The sequence below is a fragment of the Anopheles darlingi genome, chromosome 2 (assembly GCF_943734745.1).
Source record: "Anopheles darlingi chromosome 2, idAnoDarlMG_H_01, whole genome shotgun sequence".
Classification (NCBI taxonomy): Eukaryota; Metazoa; Arthropoda; class Insecta; order Diptera; family Culicidae; genus Anopheles; species Anopheles darlingi.
In genome coordinates, this window is record NC_064874.1 from 13,356,772 (window position 1) to 13,383,015 (window position 26,244).

A 26,244-nucleotide genomic window follows, 5' to 3' on the forward strand; every position below is an offset into this window, starting at 1 on the left:
AATCCAATTTAAAGCAGAACTTACATTAGTTTCCCGCACCCGTAACACTTCTTCTTCTTCTTCTTCGTCCTCCCTTTTGGGGCGGAGGCCGGTCACAGGTGACAGTCGTCTTCCTTCTTCGTGCAGCGTTACCTAATACAATCGTCGTTGCACTGCTTATTGGATTGAAGAGCCTATCCTGACCACCGCACAGCCTACTCATCATTTGAGTGGTTTCCGTCCGGTCGTCGGTAAGCAGCAGCCACAGTACTATGGTTACTGAGACCCGAGCCGCACACACAATCCCCGAGGTGGGGGGATTCCCCCAACCAGGAGGAGGATTTACGTAAAAACAATTCACTTTTATGTTTTCCACGTGTTGTACGCACCACGCCACAGCCCGTGGCCACGTGAAATAGGAGAAGGAAGGTATCCTTCTCCCAAAAGTCCCTCATACCCGGGGAAGGACTCGCGCACGCTCGGCTTCGTCACGCGAAAGGTACCGATTATACGTTTAATGCGCATTAAATTCGTAGAAAAAGAGGAAAAAAACATACAACGATACACCATGAAACGCAAACATTGTCCTAGCACTTCTCGCCGCCCGAAGGGCACTGTGCGTAACAGCACAGCCCCTCTTCTCCGCCTCCCTTCGCTACCTCACACCACAAGCACCATCACTTAAAAGCCATCAATCCGAAGCCCATTATGGTGCCGATAAAAAGTCAACGAAAGTGTATCGATCAATCGGGTTTTATAACGGGGACCCACCCTACCCTTGCCGGTTTGTGTCGTGTCAGACCACACAAAATCCCCGTTTGGTACAACACGGACATCATTCTCTTTCTCTTTCTATCTCTGCCCACAATGCTATCGTCTTTCGCCTCGGTAATCTCTTCTCCTTTGACGAATTCGCGGTCGAAATATATATGAAAACAGATGAGCCAAGCCCAAGGTGCCCGGTCCGCTCTCTTTCACAATACGACCCGCCATCCGGACATCGTAAAAGATCCTGCTCCAGGGATGCCCAAAGTTACGAAGGGACCTGAAGGGAATCTGAATTTCAATCGTATCGTAGCTTTCGGTTCCTGCAGTATCCCGGCAATGTCCCGGATATCCCCCCCAGAAACGGTAAAGGCAGGTTGAATATTCACAGTTTCCACTTAAAGGTCCTGATGATTCCAGCAACTTTGGCATTTTTATTGAATGGACAGCCAGTCAGCAGCTGTCGTTGTGATGGCGGTTTTGAACTCCATTTGCAGCGGAAGGTACAGCAGTAGCTCTTGCTCTCTCTCTCTTTCATTCTCTTGGTATGTTCCGGTTGGAGTCCAGGGGCATGATGTAAGGCGGGGATCCGGCTGCTCCAGCTTTTTTTGCAATTCGATTCTCACTGCGAGATACGACTACAGGGCATGACACATACTTCTACAGAGACAAGCAAGTAGCGACAGGAATTTTATCCACGTACGCCAAATCAATATAAGTTTCCGCGAATCATCCAACCCCTCTTCTTCTCTGCCCCTTTGCTGACTCTCCAAAGAGTGTATTATTTGGGACGATACGCGTTTGCTCGATGGTCGGTCGAACACACATCACGCGCGATACACCCGCAACACGGATGGCACACGGAGGGGGCTTACTGATTGTGCTATGATGAGGATTGTGACGCGAAGCGCCCTGGACAGCATTTATTTATTTGTTTTAGCCCGATAAACAAACTACATTGCGGCGCATGACAGAGAAAGAGAGAGAGAGAGGGTACGAGGAAGGACGGGAGTCACAATCCCCACGGTGCCCCACGGCGCCCTGAAGGAAGCCAGAACATCAACAAGGGATGCAGGGATGGAAAGTGTATGACAGCAGGGGTGGGGCTGGTGGTACACTGGTGGGTAAGGGGGTTCGATATAAACCCCAAAATGTTGTTCGATACCACCGTTCATTGCCGTTTGAATTTTGATAGGATGCGCGATTCGATGACGGTGGTGGTGGTGATGGTGGTGGTACCAACAATCATAAAAAGCAGGTCACCGTGGATTCACCTTCCGCGAAACAACCGACCACAGCGGCAGCAACAACCATCGGTCGCCGTTCATTCCCCGGGAGGGGGGGGGGGGGGGGAGAAGCGAACGTACTTGCCATTCGCGCAGTATACACCGCGAGGCCGTTTGTTGACAGACCAGGCCATCATAATCGTGAAATCCGATTGCCGGACCGAAGGAACGAATGACCGACCACCCCGACACAGATTTTCGCTGACAATTGATGCTCGCGTGCCTCAGAGGGTTAAAAAGGAAGAAGGCGACGGACGGGCACTTGCCTCACGATGTTGTTGAATCCTGACGCTGCTACCGCACTCGTGGTAGTGCGAGGTAGTTTTGTAAGGATAATGTTATGATTATGCTGGGTTTATGATACTGCCAACTTGTGCCCTCGACCGAGCCAGGGCCGATCGCGAGTGACTCGCACAATTTATGCTAACCAACCGTCGTTATTTATATGCTTCTATAACCAATCCGCACGGTGGGAAAACACAACGTCATCGCGAGGAGAGCACACATTTTGACATTTATATGCTGACATGCGAACGAGGTGACACGACAGTTATTTATGTGGAAAAAAGATCCAACAAACTAGTGCGTCAGGATCACACAGTTTATGTTATTCCTACGCAACGAAAGAAGTGAAACTTAAGTGTTAAACCTACACTTGATGACTGTTACGTTTCAAGCCATTTGAACCATTAAAATGACCTTTGCTTCTCAATTTTTCCTTTATTTGCAGATCCTGGTATTCAATCAGAAGTACGGTGCAATGCCGGAGCTGAACGAAGCGCTCAGCTATCGCGAGGATTACGAGAAGCTGCAGTCCGGGGCCGAGAAGTAGATGACATTGATGTGTCGCGACGTTCAACAACACCGCCACACGATGACGGAACAGGCCGCAGCATTCAACCATATTCCCATCCGTAGACCACATATATATACACTTTCGTCACGATCAAGAGACGAGAGAAGTGTTATTGTTAGAAATCGTTCTTGCCAGCCAAACCTGTTATCGATGTTTCGCTTACTTGTCGTTCGTTACAGAGGCGGCACTCAGCTCTGGTACGCACAGAGCACCAAGCAAGTTGAACATCGGATTATGCTGCAATCAATTGAATCACTCTTAACAGCGTTCGATAGCTGTAAAACGTTAGAACGCGTGTATCCGCCCCGTTCTCTGTTTGCTGTTTCAGATGTTGCCATTTCCTGTTATTGATAGAAGTACAACTAGAACATACACACACACACACGCACGGCCAGCCTGCGGAGCACTTCTGAACCGCTTCTTAATGTAATAACCATTGCAAATTGAATAAATAAATCGATTGATGTCAGCAAAAACAGTCAGTAACCCACCATCATCCCCGGGGCAACGGCTTGCCGTTTGATGCACCGGATGAGCCCGTCCTCTGCCTACTTGCCTACATCCTACTCTTTTTCCTGCCTCCAACATCACAACCACAGCACACTCTGACGCATCCCAAGCTATGGTTGCTCGTCGAGTTTGCAGGGTCGTGTACTAGGGTAAATCATCTTACAAGGAAGTGCTCGTCGGACGGGCAACACCAACAACAACAAGAGACTCGATTGTGCTCGGTGTGAGCAACCATCGACGATTAATTGCCTGCGATAGGCAATGGCCTCTGCTCTTCACTAGAATCGCGATTTAATGCCACTGACTGTTTCACCACCGTCTACAGAATGTTCTGCGCTTATGTGTGCGTGTATGTGTTCGTTCGGTGAGCGATTTAATCGATTCAATATGTGGGCCACTGATCTCAAACCCATAACATAGTGATAGGTGGAAGGATGCTGCTGTGGCTGGTCAGTGCCATTAACAATGGCGTCGACAGTGCAAAGCAAAGCGTTGGAGCTGAGTTGCCACTCACTCCTCTGGAGGGCTCGAACACAACTCGAACGATCAATTATCATCTGGTACGATTGTAATTGATGGGTTTGATGAATTCAAACCACCATCTCCCCGAAGCCAAACAACCGATGAAGAGTAGGCGACGTTGCACTCTTCTGTCACTCGTGGCCGGCTTTTCTTTCTTCCGTTTCGAGTCAATCTTCTTTCTCGATTAAATCTATTTGTTCTCTACGTTTTAAAGACTTGGCATCCCATCCTACTTCACCGCACATACAGTGTTGTTGTTGTGGTCGCATACCGTTGCTTCCAATTAGCTTAAGCGATGCTCCAAATGGCATGATTCTTTTTTAACACCCTTGCTTTGAAGAGCACCGAAACTGCCGTACTACGTAAAGATAGACACGGCATATTGTATAGACGAGAGCCTGTCGAGAGGGATGACGGAAATTCCACAAACATTCCACAGCAAACGCATCTTCATCATCATCCTGAGTGGCGTCACTGCAAGACCATTAGCATATTTCGCTTCTTCTTTGATCGTTTGTGTGCACGTGAAAGGTACGTAAAAGGTAAAACCAACGTTAAAAGTTGCATACTACCATATCAGCGGAAGTGGCATAGATGTGCACGCGCCGGGTACGGTCCACGGAAGTTGGGAAAAGAGTGGCATAAAGCTGATGACGGACGCTAAAAACGCTGCCGTGCAGCGTCTCCTCTGTCTCGGGCCCTAACTACTTTGAAGGACGTGAGCATCGTGGTTGTCGTCGGCGTCACACAGCAGTCATCGTCGTCATCGTAGTATGATAGATTTTACGCCAACTTTTCCGTAAGATTTTTTTGAACTTTTTCTATGCGCTTTTGGTTTTGTTTTTTTTCCTTCCCCATTCAAACAACGTTGGGCCATATTCCCGAGCTTTGTGTCCCCACCACTCACTCACGGTGGTTCTGTTATATCTCATCACTCACTTACCCATAAGTGGTTCCATGTAATCTATAACGAGAAGAAATGGAGAAGAGAAAAGAACGAAAATGGGCACAGTGTTTTACAAAGTTCGTTCGGACGAGAGCTGTGTTTGCGGCTTATGGTATATGTTTGTCGTTTAGGTATTCTCTTGATTCGAGTTTGGTTAGCGATGAGCGTTGAGAGGTAAAGGTACAGAGTATATATATAAAATAAAAAAATGAAAAACACACACAAGAAGCTAGGTTTAAGAAGTAATAGTAGTAGAAATGTTGCCTGTCCTGATAAATACAACAACAACAAACCGTAATAAAAAACGTGCTTGCATTGAAAACCGACCTAATGCAAACGTGAAGAGAGGAGGCTACTATGATACGTTATGCTATTTGTTGCTCTCTTCATATCCCGCATACACATACTCTCCCACATAGCCCAGATAACAGAGGGATGAGATCCAACTTTCAGAACTATCGCGTTAGTTAACGAAGGTTGCTACGATGTTTTTTTTTGTTTGAGGTAAGATGCGGTAGCTACAGCGCAACATGGAGCTTTTGGTTAGTAAATTCCGATGTAACCGAAATAGTTACTGTACAACAACAAAAATCCAAACGCCAAAAACTTGGGTGCTAGTAGATGGTAGTACACTATCGGAGTACAGAACTCGCCTGCCCAGCAACAAAACTAATGGCTATGGTGACGGAAGCGAACGATAGCGAGGAAAACATTCCGAGATGCAAAGTTGAGAAAAACAATCATCATTAAAAAAATCATCAGGATAAAACATAACTTTACGGTGGTAGGCAGTCCAGGCAACCGGCATAGAGCGAGAGACAGGAAGAGAACGATGCTAGAGAAAGAGTAATGAATAGAGCTGATATAGAAAAAAATGTTGGAAAACCCAGCTTGAATCTTTTTCAAGCTCTCTAAAATTTGCGGTACATGCTATGGTGCTAGTATGTGCTTCGGTTATTTAAATTTCATACAGTTGACACCTATAAAATTATCAACTATTATTGCGATGTCCTTGTGTAGGTATAACAAATGCAGCATCATTGCGTAATCGAATAGAATCGTAATTACGGCGGCAGCATCTGCTTTAGCCTTTTGGATCCGAAGTGTCACTAAAACGCCAACTATGTGCATTACACGTCTTACTAAGAGGTGAGCGGGGGAGTTTATTGATTCAAAAATCAATTTCAAAAACACCGAATAACACCACAAATTCCATGCACACTATTTGTCAGGTACACACACACACACACTAACGTGCTCTGCAAATACCCATCCATTATTACCTACGAGAGTCTGTGTGTGTTCCACTTCTGAATAAATAAAAGGAAAGCAGAAAAATGGTTCAATCATGCCATGACGGTGGCGTACACGCGTCTGTTCCCCGGAACCAAGGGCAAACGACAGAAAACTGGTAAATGAGAAACAAAAACGAACCTTTTCACTATAACTCGGGCTTTACTATCCCCCGCCCACACAACAGCATCCACCGTAGCCACATGATCCTTTATGTGCCGTGAAAGAGGGACGGCATTCATTAGGCACGTTAATTGCTATTTGTGCGAATTTTCACACATAGCCAGGTGAATGCGTGCAGGAACGGAAGAACGTGCCTCTGCAGTGGTGCAAATCCTATTTTGGCGGGGATCTGGAGTGGCAGAGAGCAGGAGAAAGTTTCGCCGAACTGTGCGCAGCTACCCATCGAGCAATCCTTGTTGTTCGGCCGTCCATTAATGGTCAAAGTTAATGGAGGAGCGTAATTCGTTGAACTACAATCGTAATGTCAGTGAGAGCTTGTTTCTTGGGACCAGAAACTATCTGGAGTCTGCTTGGAAACGTTCTCAATCTCAAGACCACATCTCTGATATGGTTGATTTGGTTTTGGAAGGTATTTCTTGAAAGGTAATATGATTGCAGTAAGCGCCAACTTGCAAATGGTTTCGGAACTACTGCTGCAGCTTCCTATTACACTTAACTTCTTCGAAAACGGGTTTACAGTAATCTAAGAATATCTTCTCCTACCATGTAAACCACCCATTTACACTCCATAACGTGTGCTTTGAATGATCATGAATGCCGGTCTCCGTAAATCGTCGGTCCTTGGAGACCCCAAAAATTGACAGGATAAGCCGCGTATCACAAACATTGTGAAGCTGCTCTTTAACCCTTGCCATTATCCATTGAATCTAATTGTAATCGTCAACGACACACGTGAAGAGGACAACACTAAACATAAGCACATGTTTCGACAGCAAGATTAGCCCGCCTGCCTACGACCGAGAATGGGAAGCGGGCCGGTCCCGGTGGTCCACCACCGGTCCGGTCCCGCCAGCAACACATTGGAATTCAATTACGACATTTCTTTCCAGAGTAACTGGGCACCGGGATTGCGAACGCTCCCGAGAGCACCTCTGACATCTGACTGTATTTAGTTTTATTGTGGGCCAATGGGCTAAGGATTACGCGTCGGCTTCGTAATGCCATCGGATCATGAAGGACCACCATAAAGAACCGGTGTGGTACGAAGGGAACACACACGGATGGAGAATGCGACATACCCTCTCCTGTCGGGCGGCTTCCGTCTTATTAGTGGCTTCTTTGGTGCTCTTATTAGTGACATCCTTACACGGCTCCTCCCACATCATTAGCAGCAGGTGAGCAAGAGAGGCGGGGGCGGCGGTGGCGGCCGTTAGGCTCTTCCAAGAAATAATCATGAGACCATCCCACCAGGTGGGGTGGTAGTACACCTTCACAACCGGAGCCGAAGCTTACGATTATTGCATTATCCTTAGAGCTTTCAGTTCGATCCCAAAGGCGGCCTTCGACCAACAGAAGATGGTGGAAATGCATAAATTAACACCAGGACCAGGACCATTTCGGTCGACACACCACGACCGAACACCCCGGTGATTCTCCACTAATGAGGAGTTGTGTGCGACGTGTGAAGAATGAATAACTAATTATTTATCAGGTTCCATGGAGGAGATGGAATAAATCACAAACGGACCGACCGAGCAAGACCAAGGCACTCGAGATAGATGGGCCCGGGGGAGCATTCGCATAGCCACTACACGCCCCGGGAAATATCAATTAATTGCTTGGCACAGCTGGCATCACTTCTCGGAATATAATCTCGGACGGAAAGAATGCACGACGCAAAGCAAAAAGGAACACAGATCTGTCACAGGTGTGACCTACGATTTCGCGTATCGAATATGACACTGGCACGGCCATGTTTCATTTGCTAATATCATATTTCCCGTGCACCACCTCCACAACATAACTTCTTAAGAGGTTCCCTGGAAATCACACCCCGCCGGCTATGATGTGAAACAAACACCCAACAAACGATAATGACATGGTGGAGGCGCCTTCGCCAACTGCGATCCATAAACCGAGCGTGTATTCGCCGCAACGTCCCCTGAGGCCGGATGGAGAGGCAGGCATACGGCGGACGACGTATCCGTTTCACGTCGAGGAGATCCGTATATCCCGAAGGGACTACTATTATATCTGGAGTATCGGATGTGACAGAGAAGTTGGACCGTTTCCGCTGTCAAATCAACAATAAAGGATCGAATATCCTGATAACCTATCACGCACACCACCATCCACGGACACCTAGGCGCTCACGGATGGGCCCCACGTGGTAGGCGCTGGCTGGCAAAGGCCGGCGGCTACCTGAACTCGCCGCCTAATTCCATTTACTACCCATCCGCGCTCGTAGGTGGCTTACCGATCCGGGGAAGTGTCAATCTGTAATTCCCTTTTCGCAGGAAACGTCCGACCAGCCCCGGGGACGACGAGTGGAAGAGCAGCGAGAGAGAAAGAGAGAGAGATTAGGCTTCCAAATGATGAGATGACAGTGGGCACCATCATCTTGCGATATCCTTCCTGCTTATTCCCACGCTACCTCCAGCGCCGGGTTTTCCCCTTCACCTCCCAGAGCATTGGCGCTTGCGTCATGTATTTTCAAAGAAGATCAAATGCAGGACCACAATCAGACGACGGAGGCAACTCAAGTCCCACTGATAGGACCATTTCGGGAAATGGACTTATAGCGAGGCGATACCTTCGTCAGTTATCAACAAGCCAGCCTTACGGACCACGAGGGAACCAACATTTAAACCAACCATTTTGATGAAGGTTCTGTGTGCCCAGCTGTCCTGTCCTCTGCAACAGCTGATGCCACACAGAAACACAGAGCCTGGTATTATTATTAAGCAGCTTTACTTGGGGCAGCAACGCGCACATCTGTCACCGCCGGTCGCTGGCAGCTGGGTGGTGGTGCAGCAGTCGATTTCAATTTCATGTCATCATGTAATGTGATGCACACGCAACACCGGCAGCAGCTGGTTATCGACCGTTCGCGTCGAACGGCGACAGCAAACCAGCGGCACCTGCAGCATCGTCCTGGAGTATACCGCATGTGTGGCTGTGGCTTCACCGGCACTGCCAAGGTGCGAAATCGAATCGGAAATTTCTTCCTAAAACATGCAAACCCTAATTCACTTTACCCTCGTCACGAGAGGGAATTGCAAATCTAGAAACTAGGGCAGTACTTGCAGCATCAAGTGAACGATCCCTTGTGCTCCATCCTTGCACGTTTACTCGGAGCGTCCGCCAGTAGATGGGAACCAACGGCTTCATTCGTGCAACTCCTTCCTCATCGTCACCGCCGTCGTATGATTCAATCAATTTCCGATCTAGCAATCCTGCTGCAAATGAACCGATAACTAGGTGAGGAAGTAAATTTGATGCATTTCCCATCACTGTGGAACCAACATGTTCACACTTACAATACACTTTGAAGGCAACTTAATAATTGAGCGTAGGATAAGCGCTTCAATTTACAACGCACCATGCTTTTGCACTTCTTGAAACTGGGACAGTGAGATCTATTGAATTGAGCATCTCCAGGACTACTTGGATTCTAGCCGTTCTTTGACATTGTTGGCAACCTAAGCATACATTCATCTTTTTACAATAACTCCCTTCCATTAACCATATACCATTTAAAATTAGTCGGTGCTATGTTGCTTCCAAAAAATGTATTCAAAAAAATATTAATTCGGTTCACCGCTTCAATGCCGAAGTGAAAACTAATCCACTTCCAAGTGGCCTCAGCGGACACGAAAACGAACAGGAAGTAGAGAGAAAAAAGAACCGGCCAGTCGTCCAAACAACCGCAAATTCACAGCGAATGGTCCGCGCCACCGAGCAAACACAAACGGCAGATGAATGTTTCATCATGAAAACACAGCCAGGAAGGTGGAAAAAAAAACATCCCGACAAAAACCAATTGCATTCCTTTTGCAGGATATTCAATGCCTTTTCCCACGGTAGGCCGAAAAACAGTCCAGGCGCGAAGCGAGCACTTTTTTCATCTGGACAACCATCCTACCATAACGCTAAAAATAGAACCGCGGCCAAGAAATAATATGCTCCGAAGGAATGCTCGGGTGGACTAACGAACGGACGGACAAATGCGATGGGAAGAAAGAAAATAAAAACATGAATTTCCTTTTCCAAAAGGCATCGCGATTTGTGCCGCGGAAGAGGAGATTTGTAGCCCATCCGAACATCAGGCCAGTGTTGGTTTAAGGACTTGCGCCACCAGGCGAGAAGTTACACGCGTTTTCTACTCTTCCAAAGGATCAGAAATATCTCCAGCCGAGTTTTCTGTAGGTGGCCGGATTCCTTCCCAACATAACAAGCACAAAGCGATATTGTGCGAGTTCACAATCGGTGCTGTTCGGTGGCTTTTGGCAAACAAATCCTCAAGCAACACCAACAACATGAAGCCAGCTTGCTTCAGACACAGGGATCACGGCAGGAGACAAGAACTTTAATCAACTGCATTTTCCAATCTGCTTCCATTATTCGTTCCCACAGACCAAACGCAATGGAGTTTTGGTGTTGCTGTTGTTGTGCATTTCCAGTCACAACAACAAGATACTTGCAGACGATAGAAAAAGGGGGTGGCATGCAAACAGACCGACCCCTCACCGCTGCTGCTGAGCAAGTACTACATACAGTCGTCTGATTGCACATGCCTCGGACAAAATAATAAACGAAACGCAATATGCGTGTAACAGACATTCGGAAGGTCTTGGGCGAAAAAAGGGTAGCTAGAGAAAATATCTGAAGAACGATGTTTTCGTCCCGACTGCTGTTCTGTCCTGAGTGAAATGAAAATATATAAATAACAAAGGAAACTTTTTGTATGATGCGCGATGTGAGGTTCATTAAATCTAATCCAAGCGGAGGCGGTAGAGGAACTTCTTGTTTTGGGAAGGAACAAACAAGATGCCGAGAAAAACGCACAATCATAGCGCGCTGCATCATTGGGTAACGCCTCTAGTAGTATCTTGTAGCAATAACAGGATTGCACCAAGCGAAGCCCCAACCAGCCAGCTGTGGGGATACATGTTTGTTATCCAGAAACAAAGCTAAAAACAGGGAAAACATTCTTCTTACACTCCTGGCACGAAACAAACAGCAAAGTTTATTCGAAAAATCCTTGAAAGTCGGCTTCAATGGAGCTATAGCTTGATTGTTTGCCCACATCGATCGAACAGAAACAGTGGAAGAGATAGTAAGAAGCCGTACCCCGTTAGTATGTGTTATGCAAACAGGCGAGGCCCCGTGCAGCCCTACAAAAGGTGACAACTGTCCTGTAGTGTTGTAGTGATCTAAGATGCCTTGCATGAGCAAATAGTAGACCCATCGGTTGAGTTCTTCGTCGTAGTGAAGGAAGTGTTTGCAGGATTGTCTGAAGGTCGTCGGTTCCACAGTTGGAGTGTTCGATGCGCCTTGTTCCCTGACGACCTTTACCGTTTTCCTTCCTTTACGAGAGTTTCCGGCTCGTTGAAACTCGGTTTGTTTGAGCTGCCCGACGACACCGTCGACCCAATGGCAAGGACCTCTTCGATGAAGTACGCTTAAGGTATCTCCCATTTTTCGAGAAGGTTAATAAAGGAATTATAAATAAATATTGGAGTGCAAAAAGCCTTCACGGTCCGGTGGAGTCTCGTCTTCTCGGTGTTGGCGGTTGGAGCTAAATAAACCCCGAAACATCATTCATTTATCAACGAAAGAACACCACGATATCTTTATGCCACGAGACGAATATACATTTCTCGAGTCGACACTGAAGCCATTGATTAGTAGAGAATGAACTGTAGCAGAAAAACTCGTCTGCCGACGGCCACCATCGCCATCGCGACTATCGCGACTTCATGCTAAATGAAACGAAAGCAGCTCATTTGATTTAGCCAAATTTTAAGCCACCATTCCACGTGAGATCCACTTAACACAGACAGAACACCTTCCAAAAATTCATGACCTTGCTAGTGTGTCACAGACACACACACTGTGTTGATGGGTGAAACGTTAGAGCAGAGAAAAACGAAACAAAATGCCGTGTCTCGCGCTCCCCTTCCATGGCCACAGAGAGCATAATGTTACCGCCGTTGGCCATTGTTTCCCGAAAGAATCAGCTGATGGGAACGGATCAGATTTTTGACGGCCCTGGCCAGCCGCACATTCAGCGAAGGCCATGCCATAAAAACCGATTACAAACTGTTACTTGCTGCTGCTTGCTACTGCTACCAGGGCAGCATCAGAGTGAGCGCTATTTTGTAGCCCCTGCCACAGCCTACTACAACACTGTTGTTGTTATTGTTGGTAGGCTGGCAGCTACTACTAAGTGTCACACTCTCGTGTGTGTCGAGACTCTATCGATTGTTTCGATTCCAGGGCAACATTGTGTGCGCGCGCGCACGGAAGCACGACTTTCAATCAAGCAACCGCGCCGAGCGCAAGCAAAAGCAAATGGCGGCGACGCGATATACTACTGCTTGGGTGACAAAAAGCAACTTTCATTTCCACACCGTGGCGTAATGTATGGGGTGGTGTACTTGATGGCGATGAAGCAACCGAGGTAATGATCAGCCCCCGGCTCAGCCCAGTGCATCGATCCCATCGGAGCCGGCTGTACTGGATTAACACCAAACATCCGTCCCTCACATCTCAACGGAGCGCGTCAGTTCTGCTTCGTTTTTGTACGCAGCATTTCTATACGTTCGAGAGAGCTTAATCCAAAAAACCTTCTGCCACGAAGTGGATGACGGGGGACACGATCTCGTGTGCGACCGCGCGCGCACAAACATGCTCGCTCGATCCGTCGATTACGACTTTAGCCTTTTTAATTGACACACGAGCGAAGCATGATCAGCGCACGCCGTTCACACACGGCGTTGCCGTTGCCGTTCATTATCGAATTCGAGAGCCGTTTAGCTGACGTGTTCCAGTACCAGAGGGTGATCATGCCCTCCATGATCTAGCCTCCTTCAGTTGAATGACCTTGACCGATCCGTGGGCCAGATGACGTGTATTTGGTTGATTCGAGCTGACATGTACGGAAGAATTGTTGAAACGCCAGTATGTGGCGCTAATAATTGATATCACAACTTCCTTCAGCGAAATCAATACGCGTCGGAATTCGTAATCAGCAACGCTGTCCGATTGCCGCTGTCGATATGCAGCGAAGAACAATGCCTTGAGTGGCCAATAATTTCTTGCGAAAGATCCTTCCTTCCATTAGCGCACAGCACCACAGCAGTTAGCTTACCACAAGATGTACGTGGTGGGTCTCGTCAGTTCACCCCACTCCTCGAATGACATACGCGCCCATTGTGTTCGACATGCCACAACAGTTTCTTGCCTAAGACACCCGCCGAAGACAACGATGAGATTGGCAGAAATTGCAGACGCGTCGTACTTGTGGCGCGAACGCACGGAAGAACACAACAGCCTCGAGGGTTCGTAGAGGCAGTACGCACACCCTTCCCCCAATCGCACCATTCGCCATCGCCATCGGCGCCATCGGGCAAAAACTGGCTAAGCGCAACCAATCTTAGAACGGGCTTTCGGTTTCAAAGTTCACGATTTCATCATTCAATCTCGCATCTTACGATCATCGATCATCAATCTCCCTGCTCATCAGTGCCTGAGGTTTGCCGCGAGATTGAACGCCGTTCAAATTCCTATCCATCAGGAATTCAATCTCTTGAAGGCACGGAACGACCCCTCGCGGTCAAATTCTATGGAATACCTTCTTGTACGAGAGCCACAAACCTGAATAGCAAAAGGCTTCATAATTACATGGAGCTTAGCCTTTCGCCCTCTTTGTAATTCACACTCGCTACACACTCGTAGAGGTGGTCTCACATCATTGCTTACACGTCAACATCCGAAACAAAGCGTCAACAGTAAGCGTCAACGGTCCATCAACGCAATGCAAAGGAAGCAAAAGGGCCTCACTTTGACAAGAGGCAAAGGATAAGCTGAAGGGACCACGACACCATCGTCAGCCATCGCTATCATCAGCAGGAGCATCATCATCATCATCATCATCATCGTCGTACATCATATGGCAAAAAGGCACCAACAGATTACAGCCCCCTGCTTTCTTCCTTTCCTTCGATTCCAACGGAAAGCTTTTACGGCTTAGCGCAATGTTTGCACCAGCTCTTGTGAAGCTCTGAGCTCCTCCCATTCCCCACTTCTCGATGTGTGCTGGTTCCAAACAAGAAGTAGCGGTTGGAAGGATGTCCTACACGGCGTCCTGTAGGGTTGGTGTTTTATGTCTCCAGAGTTCCGGAACTAACACACACACACAGACACACGCTAGTACACATCCCATCCATGCTCAATAGAAGCATCCAATGCGGGTCTCGTCTTCAGCATCGTCAGTGTGCTACACATCAGACTAGAATATAGTCACAACCTCTTAAGAATATGATGTGGACAGATGCAACGCAAGTGATACTCTCGTTCGTAAGATGTGGTTAAGGATGATTCTTACAGCTATCTCTTCTAGTGTACGCTTCAAGATGCAAAAAAAGCAGGATTACAAACAATATCCTTAAATAATGCAGTCGTAAAGAGCGGGATCGTTCTTCAACGTTCCCTGGACCTTTACTACAATGTACAAACACACGCGACATCTTCTGTTTAACTAGAGGATAACAATGAAGCTAGTGACTAGAGGTAGGAAACATCGAGACATTGGAAAAATCAATCTACCTAATAATACATTTTATGATGACAGCAACAAGCGTTCACTAATTCAGTATTACCATCACGAACGTACCACTGTCGCGCTTCTATGGAATGCATCCAACAGATGCTTGCTGGATGGATGGGATGGGGGGATATATAAAAATCCGACAAACGAATTGTTCGTTCGAATCGCTCCTAGCCTCTAATAAACAGATCACGGACGTGAGCCGCCCGGCGAGCAGAAATCGCGGCACAACACAATCACCGTCGCCACCGACCGTGGCGCGTGCAACAGATTTATCACTCTTATCTCCTCTTCCATCACAGGACATCCATCCATTCCAGCTGATGATCATCATCATGGTGGGCTTCATCTATTGGCGACGTGACCGATATACCCCCTTTTCCCCTTCCCACTTCTTTTGCTTAGACTTTTACGTAATTAAGAGCTGTGTAGCTGCAAGAATGTGCCCTCGGAAAGCACGGGACTGGGGACTGGCGGTGTTTCCAGCGCGTCATTCCACCAAATTAGAATCCAATTCCGGGCAGGAATCAGCTGAGTAAGAGAAAAAATGTTCCATCGAATACATACAGAGCGCAGGCACACACAAAGCGCAAATGCCAGGCAGTGACAGTGACGGAAGTGGCACTCGATACCGATCGCGGGCGGAATCATGCCTCGAACGCATCCGCGCAGGCAGCAACTCAATTACACAATCATACACCCATCAAGGGGAATGTTAGCGACTTGGCAACTCGCTGCTGCTGCCGTCGTCGTTGTCGTCGTCGTCGTAGCCGTTGCCACCGAGTTGTGCTTTCTGTTTTGTTTCCTCCTCTTGCACATCTCATGTCTCCTCTCCCTTCGGGCGGCTCGAAAGCTAAATCGCATCTCGTAAGGTAATTGGCAATTGATGGCACACGCGAGTGGTACGCGCGCGTCATCTGGTCATTGTTAATGCATCACACACCACGGGATTGGGAGTGTACACTTTTCAGACACACACACCACGGGTTCCGGCACCGCGACAAATACCTCCCGCAATGAGACAGTGCAACCAACAAACAATCCAGTTCAGTAGCACACACCCCGATGCGTGCACAAAACGACAGTTTTTACTCTTTTCTCCCTGGCCGACTTTAATACATCAGAGAGATCGCGATCGATCGCACTCGCGACCAACAGACCTCCCCCGTTGGACCGCTGCTCGATCGTTTATCACATTTTGTGCCCACCTCTCGCGTGTGCGGTTCGTTGTTGTGCACAAGAGACACAAATATGGCCGGATCGCTAAATATCACTCAACTGTGCTAATTACCAGAGCCATTGACGCCGTGTTTCTGCTGCGTTATTCCCTTTGTCTTTGACGCGACTACAATCGAGGACGTCTCGAACTCGAAACCTGGCGCAAATAATGGCTCTTCAAGGTCCGAGGAGCAACAATCACATTATGCACACACACACACGCTATTGGTTATGGTGTGGAGAGAGGGTTCGTCACTTTGCAAGACGTTGTAGTCACTGTACTGTTTTTCGTCGTTTAATCGTTAAAAATACAAATGGAATAATGGGAGCTTCAAACCCGAAAACGGGATCCCGCTTCAATCCAACTGTAAAATTGATTATCCTCTATCAGTGAAGGTGGTTGCACCGTTGTCGCGAGCACAACGCGAATCATAAATATGTCAATATACTATGCTTCTGCCAGCCGGGGTTCGCGTCCTTCGCAGTTCCGCGAATAAGCGAGCGAGCGAACGAGCGGCATCGACACATCGTCTTGTACTGGGAGGTTCCATGATCCAAGACCCACAGCCCACAACCCGGAACACCATCCTAAGAGACATTGATACCCTCCTCCTCCTCCTCTTTCTTCTTCTTTTCCTCCTTCAACCTTTGCCGGTTCCAGTCATATATTTACATTTTATGCAAATGTTGAGTACAGTTGCCGCCGCCGACGACGACGTCTTCTTCACTTCAGCCGAAATGCGAACGCCGAAACTGCTTTCATTTTCAATGCAAACAATGTGCCAATGTCTAACTGTCCTTATCGATGCTGACTAGCAGCACCGAGCAGACCAGGGCTCTGAGGCAGTGCCACCCGGCTCTGAGCTTGGTTTGGTTGGGAAATCAGGGAAAAGCTTTCCAATTTATGCTTCATTTTGTTGCCTCTTCAAGGTACATGGCAAGGCGTGTGGAGTAGAGGTGTGTTCTCGCTCGCACAACGACCACGACGACGACGACGACCACGACGATGATGCCGCCACCAGACGCCGACCCCCCCCCCCCCCCCCCCTGCCGGCAGAGGGTGTAACAATCGCCGCCCAAGTACGTAGTCTCCTCTACCCGGAGTACCCGGAGACGCGAACGTGGCCGCCGGCCGTGCACTGGGTGAATAGCAAATTATAACGACCAACCAAGGAGTGCTCTCCCTTCATGCTTCGTTCAATGGCATTCAATGCAGCCCCACTAGGAGGGAGGGAGACCCCCACTGAAGAGGAGGTGCTCCAGTCGGGATTTTTCGAAAGGACGTCCGTGGCGAAGTGGCAGAAGATGGTGCGCGCGGTGTGGCGGTTGCTGCTCGTTTCTTCACGTTTCGATGAAAGGTCCAAGTTTGCTGGCACAAGCAACGAGCAGCGCCTGCTTCTCTTTTTCTCTTGCTCACTCTGCTCTCAGTGTAGTCTGGCTCGTTGCTTGGTGTACTACAGAGCGTATAGAAGGCAACGGCCAGGAGTGTTTCCTGTTCGATTCAAGCCATCTCTTTCTGCTTCTGTTTGGGAGGCGAAGCATTCGTGAGAAAGAAGAGAAGGAGATGGTTTTAAAATGGATATTGCCAGATGTGAGCCACCAAGTGAAGTGAGTGTACGGGAGGAACCGCGCTGCTGGAGGTGAATAAAAATTGCAAAAATATATTCCAAAGCTACTACAGTGCCTCGCATACACGGCTTTTCATTTTCATTTTTACAAGCGAGCCTCTACCTTCAACAAACAAGCGCCAATATGTACGGGTGAGCAAGAACGTAGTCACCACACTCCGTTTGCCATCGTCTTTGCTGCCGAGGATACACACAGGGCGGCCTACTACGTTGCACGAGCATGGGGTGCGAAAGGGGGCCTCCGCGGCAATCCCTTTGTCCAGCACATTGCCAGCATTATGTAGAACTTGCTGAGCAAGGGAACAGGGAGCAGCAAATGAATCGACAGTGATTTAACGAATAGCTTCAATTTGTTTATGGCGTCGAGACGACGTCGTGCAGTACGAATGGAATTCCAAACCGAATCCCAATCGTCGACGATGAGATGAGGAGAGAATGAAGTTGAAAACCATCGGGATGAGGGAGCTCTTCTTCTCTGGAAGTCCAGAAGACGATGAACAGGATTACCGGTATGAGATTGAGACTTTGGGCGAACTCTTTAAGAACAGCGTCTTGGGGATGCGCTCTGGAAGTCACCGACTGCTTTGTGTGAAATCCTTGCGCACCCTCAGAGATCACGCTCTGTTGTAGGACGACATCACATTATATGCTTTGCCAGCCAATTTCAAGCTCCAGCCAGCGCTTACGGTCCAGACATTGATTGAGAAATACACAATCTTTGTCTTGCTCCCAATAAATGTGGTCGGTCGGCGGCGCCGCCGCCCGCCAATGGCGCATTTGAAGCAAGTGAAGCGAAACAAAGCCCAATTCCTCATCAACCGGTTTCTCGGTGGTCGTTCCTCTTCATTTAGCATTTAGTTCCAAAAACTGGGGAACCAGAAACTTGGCCCGGCTGTTACCCAATCATAATACCGCGGCGCGGCCATCTCCAGAAATAGCTTCTTCTCTGGAAGATCTGGTGCTGTTTCGAAAAAGGCGAAAACGCAAAAGCAAAGACCGACACGAACAACGACGACAACAACGACGCGCGCGGCGGCTCAAGAACGCTAACCGGAATGGCGACCACCGAAGTGTGACCGATGGCATTGGACTCTGTTGTCGTCTTCTACTTCGAGAGGCTTCTTGGGCTTGGGGCGCGGCAGAAGATAGTCGTCGTCGTCGTTGTCGCTGGGGAGCCACCGACACACCGTGGTCGTTGGTCTTCGATTCGTTCAGGAGGTTCGTGTCTTAAGCCTCCGCCTGGCCCAGTCGAGACACAGTCGCTCTTGGGGGCTCTTTTTCTTGTGCTCTTCTCTCGTTTGCTCGCTCGCTCGCGCACGTACGCACTAGGCACCGCTTCCGTTAAGCGGCTGGCTCGTCTCGAGCAACAGGCCAGTCAATTAGACCTTCAACCCAGAGGAGGAGAGTACCATCGGTGAATGGTACGGGAGAGAACGATGAACCATCACCACCACTTCCACGACCACCATCACTAGAGCCTCGTCCTCTCAGCAACTTCTTCTGCCGGGTATTCCTGGCACGGACAAGACACACCTATACATTGCTCGGTGTGCTATCAAATCGGACCGGTAGTAGTGGTGGTAGTGGGCAAGGAAATCAAGTCAACTTTGCGTTCGCATCCACCGGAGATTTTGGGACCTCCTTCGAGCGAAGCCTAATCTCGCCCGGAAACGAGTGCCGGCTAAGGCTTTCCGTTACAATGTTGCTGCTTAGGCTATGAAGGGATGTGGTGGGAGTTCTTTCACGACGTTACTAAACGGTGTAGCATCAGCTACTTCTTCAAGGTACACCCCCGACCATATAATATGTCCAAGGCTAATTTCCTTTTCAGCTGCTTGATCGGCAAGAAAATTGGTCTCAACTTCCGGTTATCCGTCAGCGACCGGAACTATTCGCTGCCCCGTAATCATCCCATAGAGGTTTTGGTTTATGATGTTTCCCACCACAGCACAACATACTGTGTTGTGCCCTGTTGGTATATTGATATAATTTCTTGACAATCTAGACCACAAAATAGACCTAAAGGTAACTGAACATGTCTAGATGACCTTCGGCAAACTGGTTCGCTAACTATCTACAGCACGTCCGGAAACGTAACGCTGAACGTGAATCATATGCTTGAGCATTCATGTGTGCGCGCGCGCGCGCCCAATAGACCACGGGAATCATGGCATCGAGATGACCATCTTTAAATGCATACGATGATTATTAGCCTGAGAGCAGTGATTTCAAATACAGAGACACCAAGAAATTGCCATGCCCTGCAGTCTCGTCGACCTCACTCACGTCGAAGCCAAACTCTCGTGAAAGGCTCACCGTACGCCAGACTCAGTGACACCCTAAAATAAAAGGGGTGGGAGTAGTATCACCACCGACAGGGACAGAGAGACCAACGTGATGCTGCCATGTGCGCGAGAATGGCAGGGAATGTGGCAGTAAAATTGCACTCCACCGCACCGAGCACGCCAACCGTAGGCCCAACGAGAGCAGACCCCCTACTACTACTACTACTACTACTGCCTTTCTTCTCCACTGCAGTAGAGCAGTTCGGTGGTTGGGACGCCGTACAGAGGGAGTCACACATTGGCTTGGGGAACCGATCACCACCGCCACTACCACTGATTCCCTTCTTTCGGTGGTGGTCAGTAACACTGAACGCCGGGTGGGCGCTAGAGGTAATACGAGACACGAGTTGAAGGCCCCCCACACACACCACACCCAAAGCCGTTCCGCGTCCGGGAAAGCTGAGCGCGCTCCACGGACCTCGGGGGGACCACAGAGTCCCCCCACCCCCTTGCGAGTCGCACGTCGGATACCGTTCTTTTATGTGTCTGCGCCACACCATCACCACCAAGCGCGAACGCCATATTATGCACAATATTTACGTCACAAAGCATTGGGGGAGGAGGACGTGACCTGCAAGTGGCCGTGCACTGAACTTTGCAGAACTGGTTGGTTCGCTGCGCTTCTAGTGCTATATCGTGTACTCGGGGGGGAGGAGGTCTCTCGCAGTGCGCGATGACGATGATGCTACTGACGATTATGATGATGGCAGAGAGAAGTGGACTGTAAAGAATGACCCCACGAATGGACCGACCCCACCGCCGTGTCTAGGCCGCTTCCGCTACGCTACACTACCGCCATCTAACGGCGGAGAGAAGTTAACGAATGAGTCTGCGCGAGATACAAATCTGTTTCAAAGTTTCCGTTTTTTTTTCTCATTATTGCATCTTTCTTCTATTCTGCCCCCCTCCTTTCGTTTCTTCTATCTTCTCTTCCTCTCTTTTTTTTATTCACGTTTTATCAGATTGATTTCAGAACGAGCAACAGCAACAAGAACCAGCACCATTCTCTGTTCTGTCCACGACCAGCGCTCTAGCGGCGTCCATTTTAGTTTGTTGCGGTTTATTGTGTTCTTCTGAGCGTCCCCTCCATGATCCTGTACACTACTAGTGCACCAGCAGGTCGACAGTACGCTTTCAGTTGCACACATTGTAGACCGGAAGACCAGAGCACCGTAAGGGCAGAGGAAAGGTGTAGCCCTTTAAGTACGCTCCCCCCTCCCAAGCTACGGACAACGGACGAGATGAGAGCGAGGGTGTGCAAGCGAGAATCCTAGGTTTATCCCCCCACTCTTCAGCAGCAGCCTCATGCCGCCCCGTATTCTGCTGAGCTTTGCGTATTTTGTTTCATTCGCCACACCGGTTCGAGAGCAGCTGGTGGGCTGCTGGGCTGCTGACAATCGCAAACAATGATGAGCTAGCTAGCTAGCTAGCTAACCGACCAGTCAACCAGCCGCCGAGAGCTGCGTTCTCTTCTGGTTCGGCCCAGAGACACAGCGCCCTTATGCGGTTCAGCGGTTAGGTTGCACCGGGCCAGCCCTCCACCATCGCAGCTCTTCAAAGAAACGAGGAACCATGCGGTCGAAGAACGAATTCATTAGTTTGTTCGGTCAGTCGTACACACACGTGTCCCGTGTGCCCTCCTCTTCAGGATGGTAGTGGCTCTGGCTGTGTCCCAGGCGTCGTTATGCTACAGAAAGGATTGTATCCACAATGGATATGCTACGATGTAGCATCGGTACCACCGGCAGCAGCAGCGTACATAACGCTCTCGATGTCGTTTTAAATAAAGGGAAAACAAACCCAACTATTAAACCCAACCGGTGGGGGATGGTGAGATGATGGGTGGTTGTTTGGTACTGTTAGTGCGCTCTGACTGCAAGCGTACCCCAACGACGAGGAGAGCTTAGCTCAGCTACAAGACCTACACCACCACCACACGATGATGGATGAGTCCCGGTAGACAGAAGAGAGCGATTACCTTTGCTTAAAGTACATCTTTCCAGGCTCCAGACGCCAGTTTGGTGTTGCAAATGTTGAACGCAGCATAAACATTATTGCACAGTTGTTTATGTTTGCGTAGCACCACGAAAACTCGATCGAAACGAATATGATCATCCGTGCGATCGGGGATCGGGAGTGAAATGAAAAACAAAAAACTCAATTGCTGGGGTGTCCCAACCGTAGGGCATTTGCGTAATGCGAAGCGAAACAACCGAAAACACACTTCAGCCGAGCAGCAGCAGCAGCAACAGCGGCGGCGGCCAAAGCCGTGCAACAACACTACTATCTTCGCTCTTCTTCACTTTCGACCAACAGCATCCTCCCTCCGCTTTGCTCGCTTTTACATCGTGCAGCTAAGCAACACAACCTAAGCATCATCATTGCTGAAAGTCCAGCGCCGAAGAGGGGATGATCTCTATAAACGACTTTCGATGGGCGTTCTCTCCCACCTAGATTGCATGTCGCTCATCGTGAAGTGATCATTGAATTATGCTACCGCAAAGGTAACGGCATCTTTTCCTATCCTCCTAAACCTCTAACCGGACAGAGAGCGAGAGATGTACGCGCGGTTACACAAACTTTTAACATTCAATGGTAGAGTGTGGTAGTGGCCGGAATGGATTAGGAGTAGAGTACAATCTTCTGACCAGCCCAGAGAGGTCATGAGATTCTTTACCAATAGATAACAGTACCAAATAATAGCTTACAACTTGTCGCAGCATCTATACTATACAGCGGTTTCAGGATTGTATTGTTGCCAATTATCATAAACACCACAAAACACGCCACACAGGCATACTAATAATACTGTTGTTATTCATTTCAATCTGCAACTCCCATCCTTTGCCGTGTGGACACGTGGCGTAGCCGAAGCAGATCACATAAATCAACCAATATCTTCTTTTTCTGCATGCATTCAACATACTACTACGCAACCGCTCGCTCTCTTTCTAATAAGAACGACAACACACCAAAGTTTCGGCATAAATTCGGCCGAAGGAGAAACCTCGACAACCAGCTACCAGCCGCCACCCCTTCGTTCCAAGCTTATGTCGGTTGCCAGGTCGGTCCGGAGAGATTGTAGCAGCGACGACTCGAGGCGAGCGCACGCGGTATGTAATTACATTCGAAAAACTTTACGACCAGCTCTAATAAAAAAAACACAAAGCAAAAGACTATGCAGCCATGAATCTTGGGAGGTTCGGGTCATAATGCTTGACTAGCTGCGCGTACCTTGCGTAGTGGTATTAGTGGTGGGTGCTGGTTTGCTAATTCCGTGCTAAGGATCGTTCCACTTCCCAGATACTTCGCTCAACGCCGCCACCACCACCGCCGCACGACGGGGATGGATCGTGATGTTGTGTTTTGTTGCTGTGGATATTCCGTCGTTTTCATGCTCGTGACCCCTACCCCCGCCCGCCTGCGCGTTAGAACGGAATGATTCTTTGAATAAAACTAACATAAGCGCCGGTGGTCTCGGCGGACCGGTCTCCCCCCGTTTTTCGTGCGAGATCGATACCGAAAAGTCATCAACCGTAGATTCCCCGCTCCGTCTTCAGGTTCAATGTCTTCTAAGGTGAACCCGCGTGACCCGGAGTGGGGGGGGTGGACGAATTCTAACTCAATAACGCAGCACGAGAGTTGCAAATTTGGAACCAACGATTGCAAATGCAAAGCCCAGCAAAAGCTCACTCTATCTTAGGCAAATCGCATATATTCCTCCTTGGAAAGAAACCCAATCGATGCCGCCCAATAAAAGCAACAAATGGAACTCAGTATACACCCGCTGGTAGTATTGGTTGGTGCTAGGCTATCGAGCAGCATATGATGCTGAGCAGTAGTAACAGTGGCAACCGCCATCATCCGGGGCGGCGTCGTCGTCGTCGCCGTCGTCGTCATCGTAAGTAGTAAAACTATCGATCGTAGTAAGCAAAGAGAACGCTTATTAACATTCGCACAAAAACCCTCGCACGCGCGCGTCCTGCCGGCTCAGAAGCAAGTGGGGAAGTTGGCTCGGTGTTGCAGGGATTTGCGCGAAGAAAAACGGAAAACTGGTTTACTAGCGGAGAAGAATAAAATTAACATAAGCCGGAGCCCCCTCCTCGCCACACAACAGAAGCGAACGCGGTTTAACGGGGTGGAGGAGTTTGAGGTTTATATGAGGGAGAGAGGTGTGTAGAGGAGGTGGTTCCATGTGTTTGAGAACGACGGGTGGCGACCGGTGTGAGGAGTAGTGCTAGAAGAGAGTGTCTCGCGTGAGCCAGCGGCATCGTCGCGCGTACACACGCGGCGCACGACGCTGCGGTTGCTAGTAAACAAAACTTCGCAAACCAGCTGCTGCTGGAGACAGAGAGAGGGAACTCGACCACAAATACAATCTTCAAGGTGTTTTGCGTAAGGAAGAGGTAAAGGTTTTCGAAGGGAGCCGCGCGGGGCGTGCTTGATATTAAGTTCGTCCAACCACCAGTAGTAGCGACCCTGTGTAAAACCGCGTCGTCGCGTAGTAGCAGCGTGTGCTTTGGTTACTGAACTGAACACTCCAACTGCCTCTATGATTGGAGAGATCGAAAACAAGTGGTCGCTAGCTGGTCCGGTCACTGGTTGCAATTACCGTTGTGGCGAGTATATGTCCGCGCATCAGACGTGCGAGAAAGCCCCTTTTACTCGGTAAAAATGGTTTTGAAAAAATGCACCAGAAGCACCGCAGAGGTATGGCGGCGCAGCACTCGGATCAGTGTTGACTACTAAGGGCGGGGAGGGGGGTGTGCGCCCTCGACGACCAACAATTGCACTGTAATCGCAGGCGCGGCAGTCGGTATGTGCGGTCGGTTCTCCACAACGGAACCAAAGCGTCATCTCGTTGTCGTGCAAAACGTGACTAGAAATCGTTGCCTACTACAACACAGCTATCGCTTATTACTACACTACAACGAACTCGCTCCACCGCTGGCAGTAGGGCTGCAGTGGGGAGGATTGAGATATAATTTTCATCCCCTAATGGCCGCAGCAGCAGCAGCAGCAGCAGCATTGGCGGAACCGTGTCCATGCGATTCTCTGCTGATTATCCAGCACGAAGTACTACTTCACGAGTTGCTGGCTGGTGTGTACGGCGGAAATGAGACCTGGCGTAACCGAGTACCCGCCCCTACCTGCCACCAATGGGCCATGTGCTGTCTAAGTTTAGCAGCGAAAGCGAAGCGGCAGGTGTGAGACGATTGTGTTTCGGAAATGGTGCCTTTTTCGGGTAGGCACGTCAGAGGGCTCCGTAGATCTCCTTCTCCTCCTTTACTGGCCTCATCACTACCTCCCTCTGCTGGTGGTGGTAACCTTTCCGACATCGTTTAACCTTGGCAGAGTTCCGGTGCGTTCGTCAAGGAGTGTCTGGGGCTGCGTGCGTACCTGCTGAGCAGGTCTGACCTGGCGGCCTGCTTGATGGATTGATTACTGCTATTGGATGGACAATTCATTTTGTCTTGAGATACGAACTCTCGGCAGCTCCCGGGGCAAGGTCAGCACGGGCGCACCTTCGATCCTAAAAACCCCTCCGAGGGTCAGAAGTCCAAACTATACCTTCCTCTCCATCCTTCATCACGTATCACGTCATCAGGGTCTTATTACCTGTGTTTCCGTTTGAGCCAGGTACCAACTTTCGTAAAAATGCGTCGTCCTTGACTGCTATTAAATGCTATGCTCGGAACCGCGCTCCAGACCAACGGCGCACCATAAGTACAAAGGATCTACTTACGGTCTCTTTTATTTATCGATTTAAAACTCATAATTCAAATTATCAAATTGAGTCTGTCAACGACTGATGTCCTTCTTCTTTTACAGTTTAGCTCTCCCCTCCCTCCCATCAGGGGGTAAGCAACTCTCAACAAGGGGGTACCATCTCCTCCTAATGACACAACAATGCAAAATCTAGTTAGCCACGGTTGATGAGAACGGCGAGAGAAGAGATGGGCATCTGGTAAGAGAAGTGAGCAGAACCTTCCCCCCCTCCCCCCCACCCCGTCGCCATCGTTCTTTGCTAAAGTTTATCCAAGCGCGACAAGACGACGTCGTCACACGAACGAGAGGGAGTAATTTGATTTCCAAAAC

The 26,244-nt window shown here is 49.0% G+C and overlaps 2 protein-coding genes across 10 annotated transcripts in view; one reads left to right on the plus strand and one right to left on the minus strand.

Moving 5' to 3' along the window:
• LOC125950912 (uncharacterized) overlaps positions 1-3,124 on the plus strand; it is a 47,871-nt gene extending 44,747 nt beyond the window's left edge. For all 3 annotated transcript variants that reach the window (XM_049679298.1, XM_049679297.1, XM_049679296.1), the window contains exon 6: positions 2,761-3,124. In XM_049679298.1, the coding sequence (XP_049535255.1) occupies positions 2,761-2,862 (102 nt within the window). In that variant the 3' untranslated portion in view covers positions 2,863-3,124. The remainder of the gene's footprint in view (positions 1-2,760) is intronic.
• The window catches only part of LOC125950875 (RNA-binding protein Musashi homolog 2), an 89,267-nt gene that overhangs the window by 42,156 nt on the left and 20,867 nt on the right, over positions 1-26,244 (minus strand). For 6 of the 7 annotated variants that reach the window (XM_049679249.1, XM_049679248.1, XM_049679252.1 and 3 more), the window contains exon 3: positions 4,862-4,882. The exons of the other annotated variant lie outside the window; for it this stretch is intronic. In XM_049679249.1, coding sequence (XP_049535206.1) covers positions 4,862-4,882 — 21 coding nt within the window. The remainder of the gene's footprint in view (positions 1-4,861; positions 4,883-26,244) is intronic. 7 annotated transcript variants of the gene reach the window in all.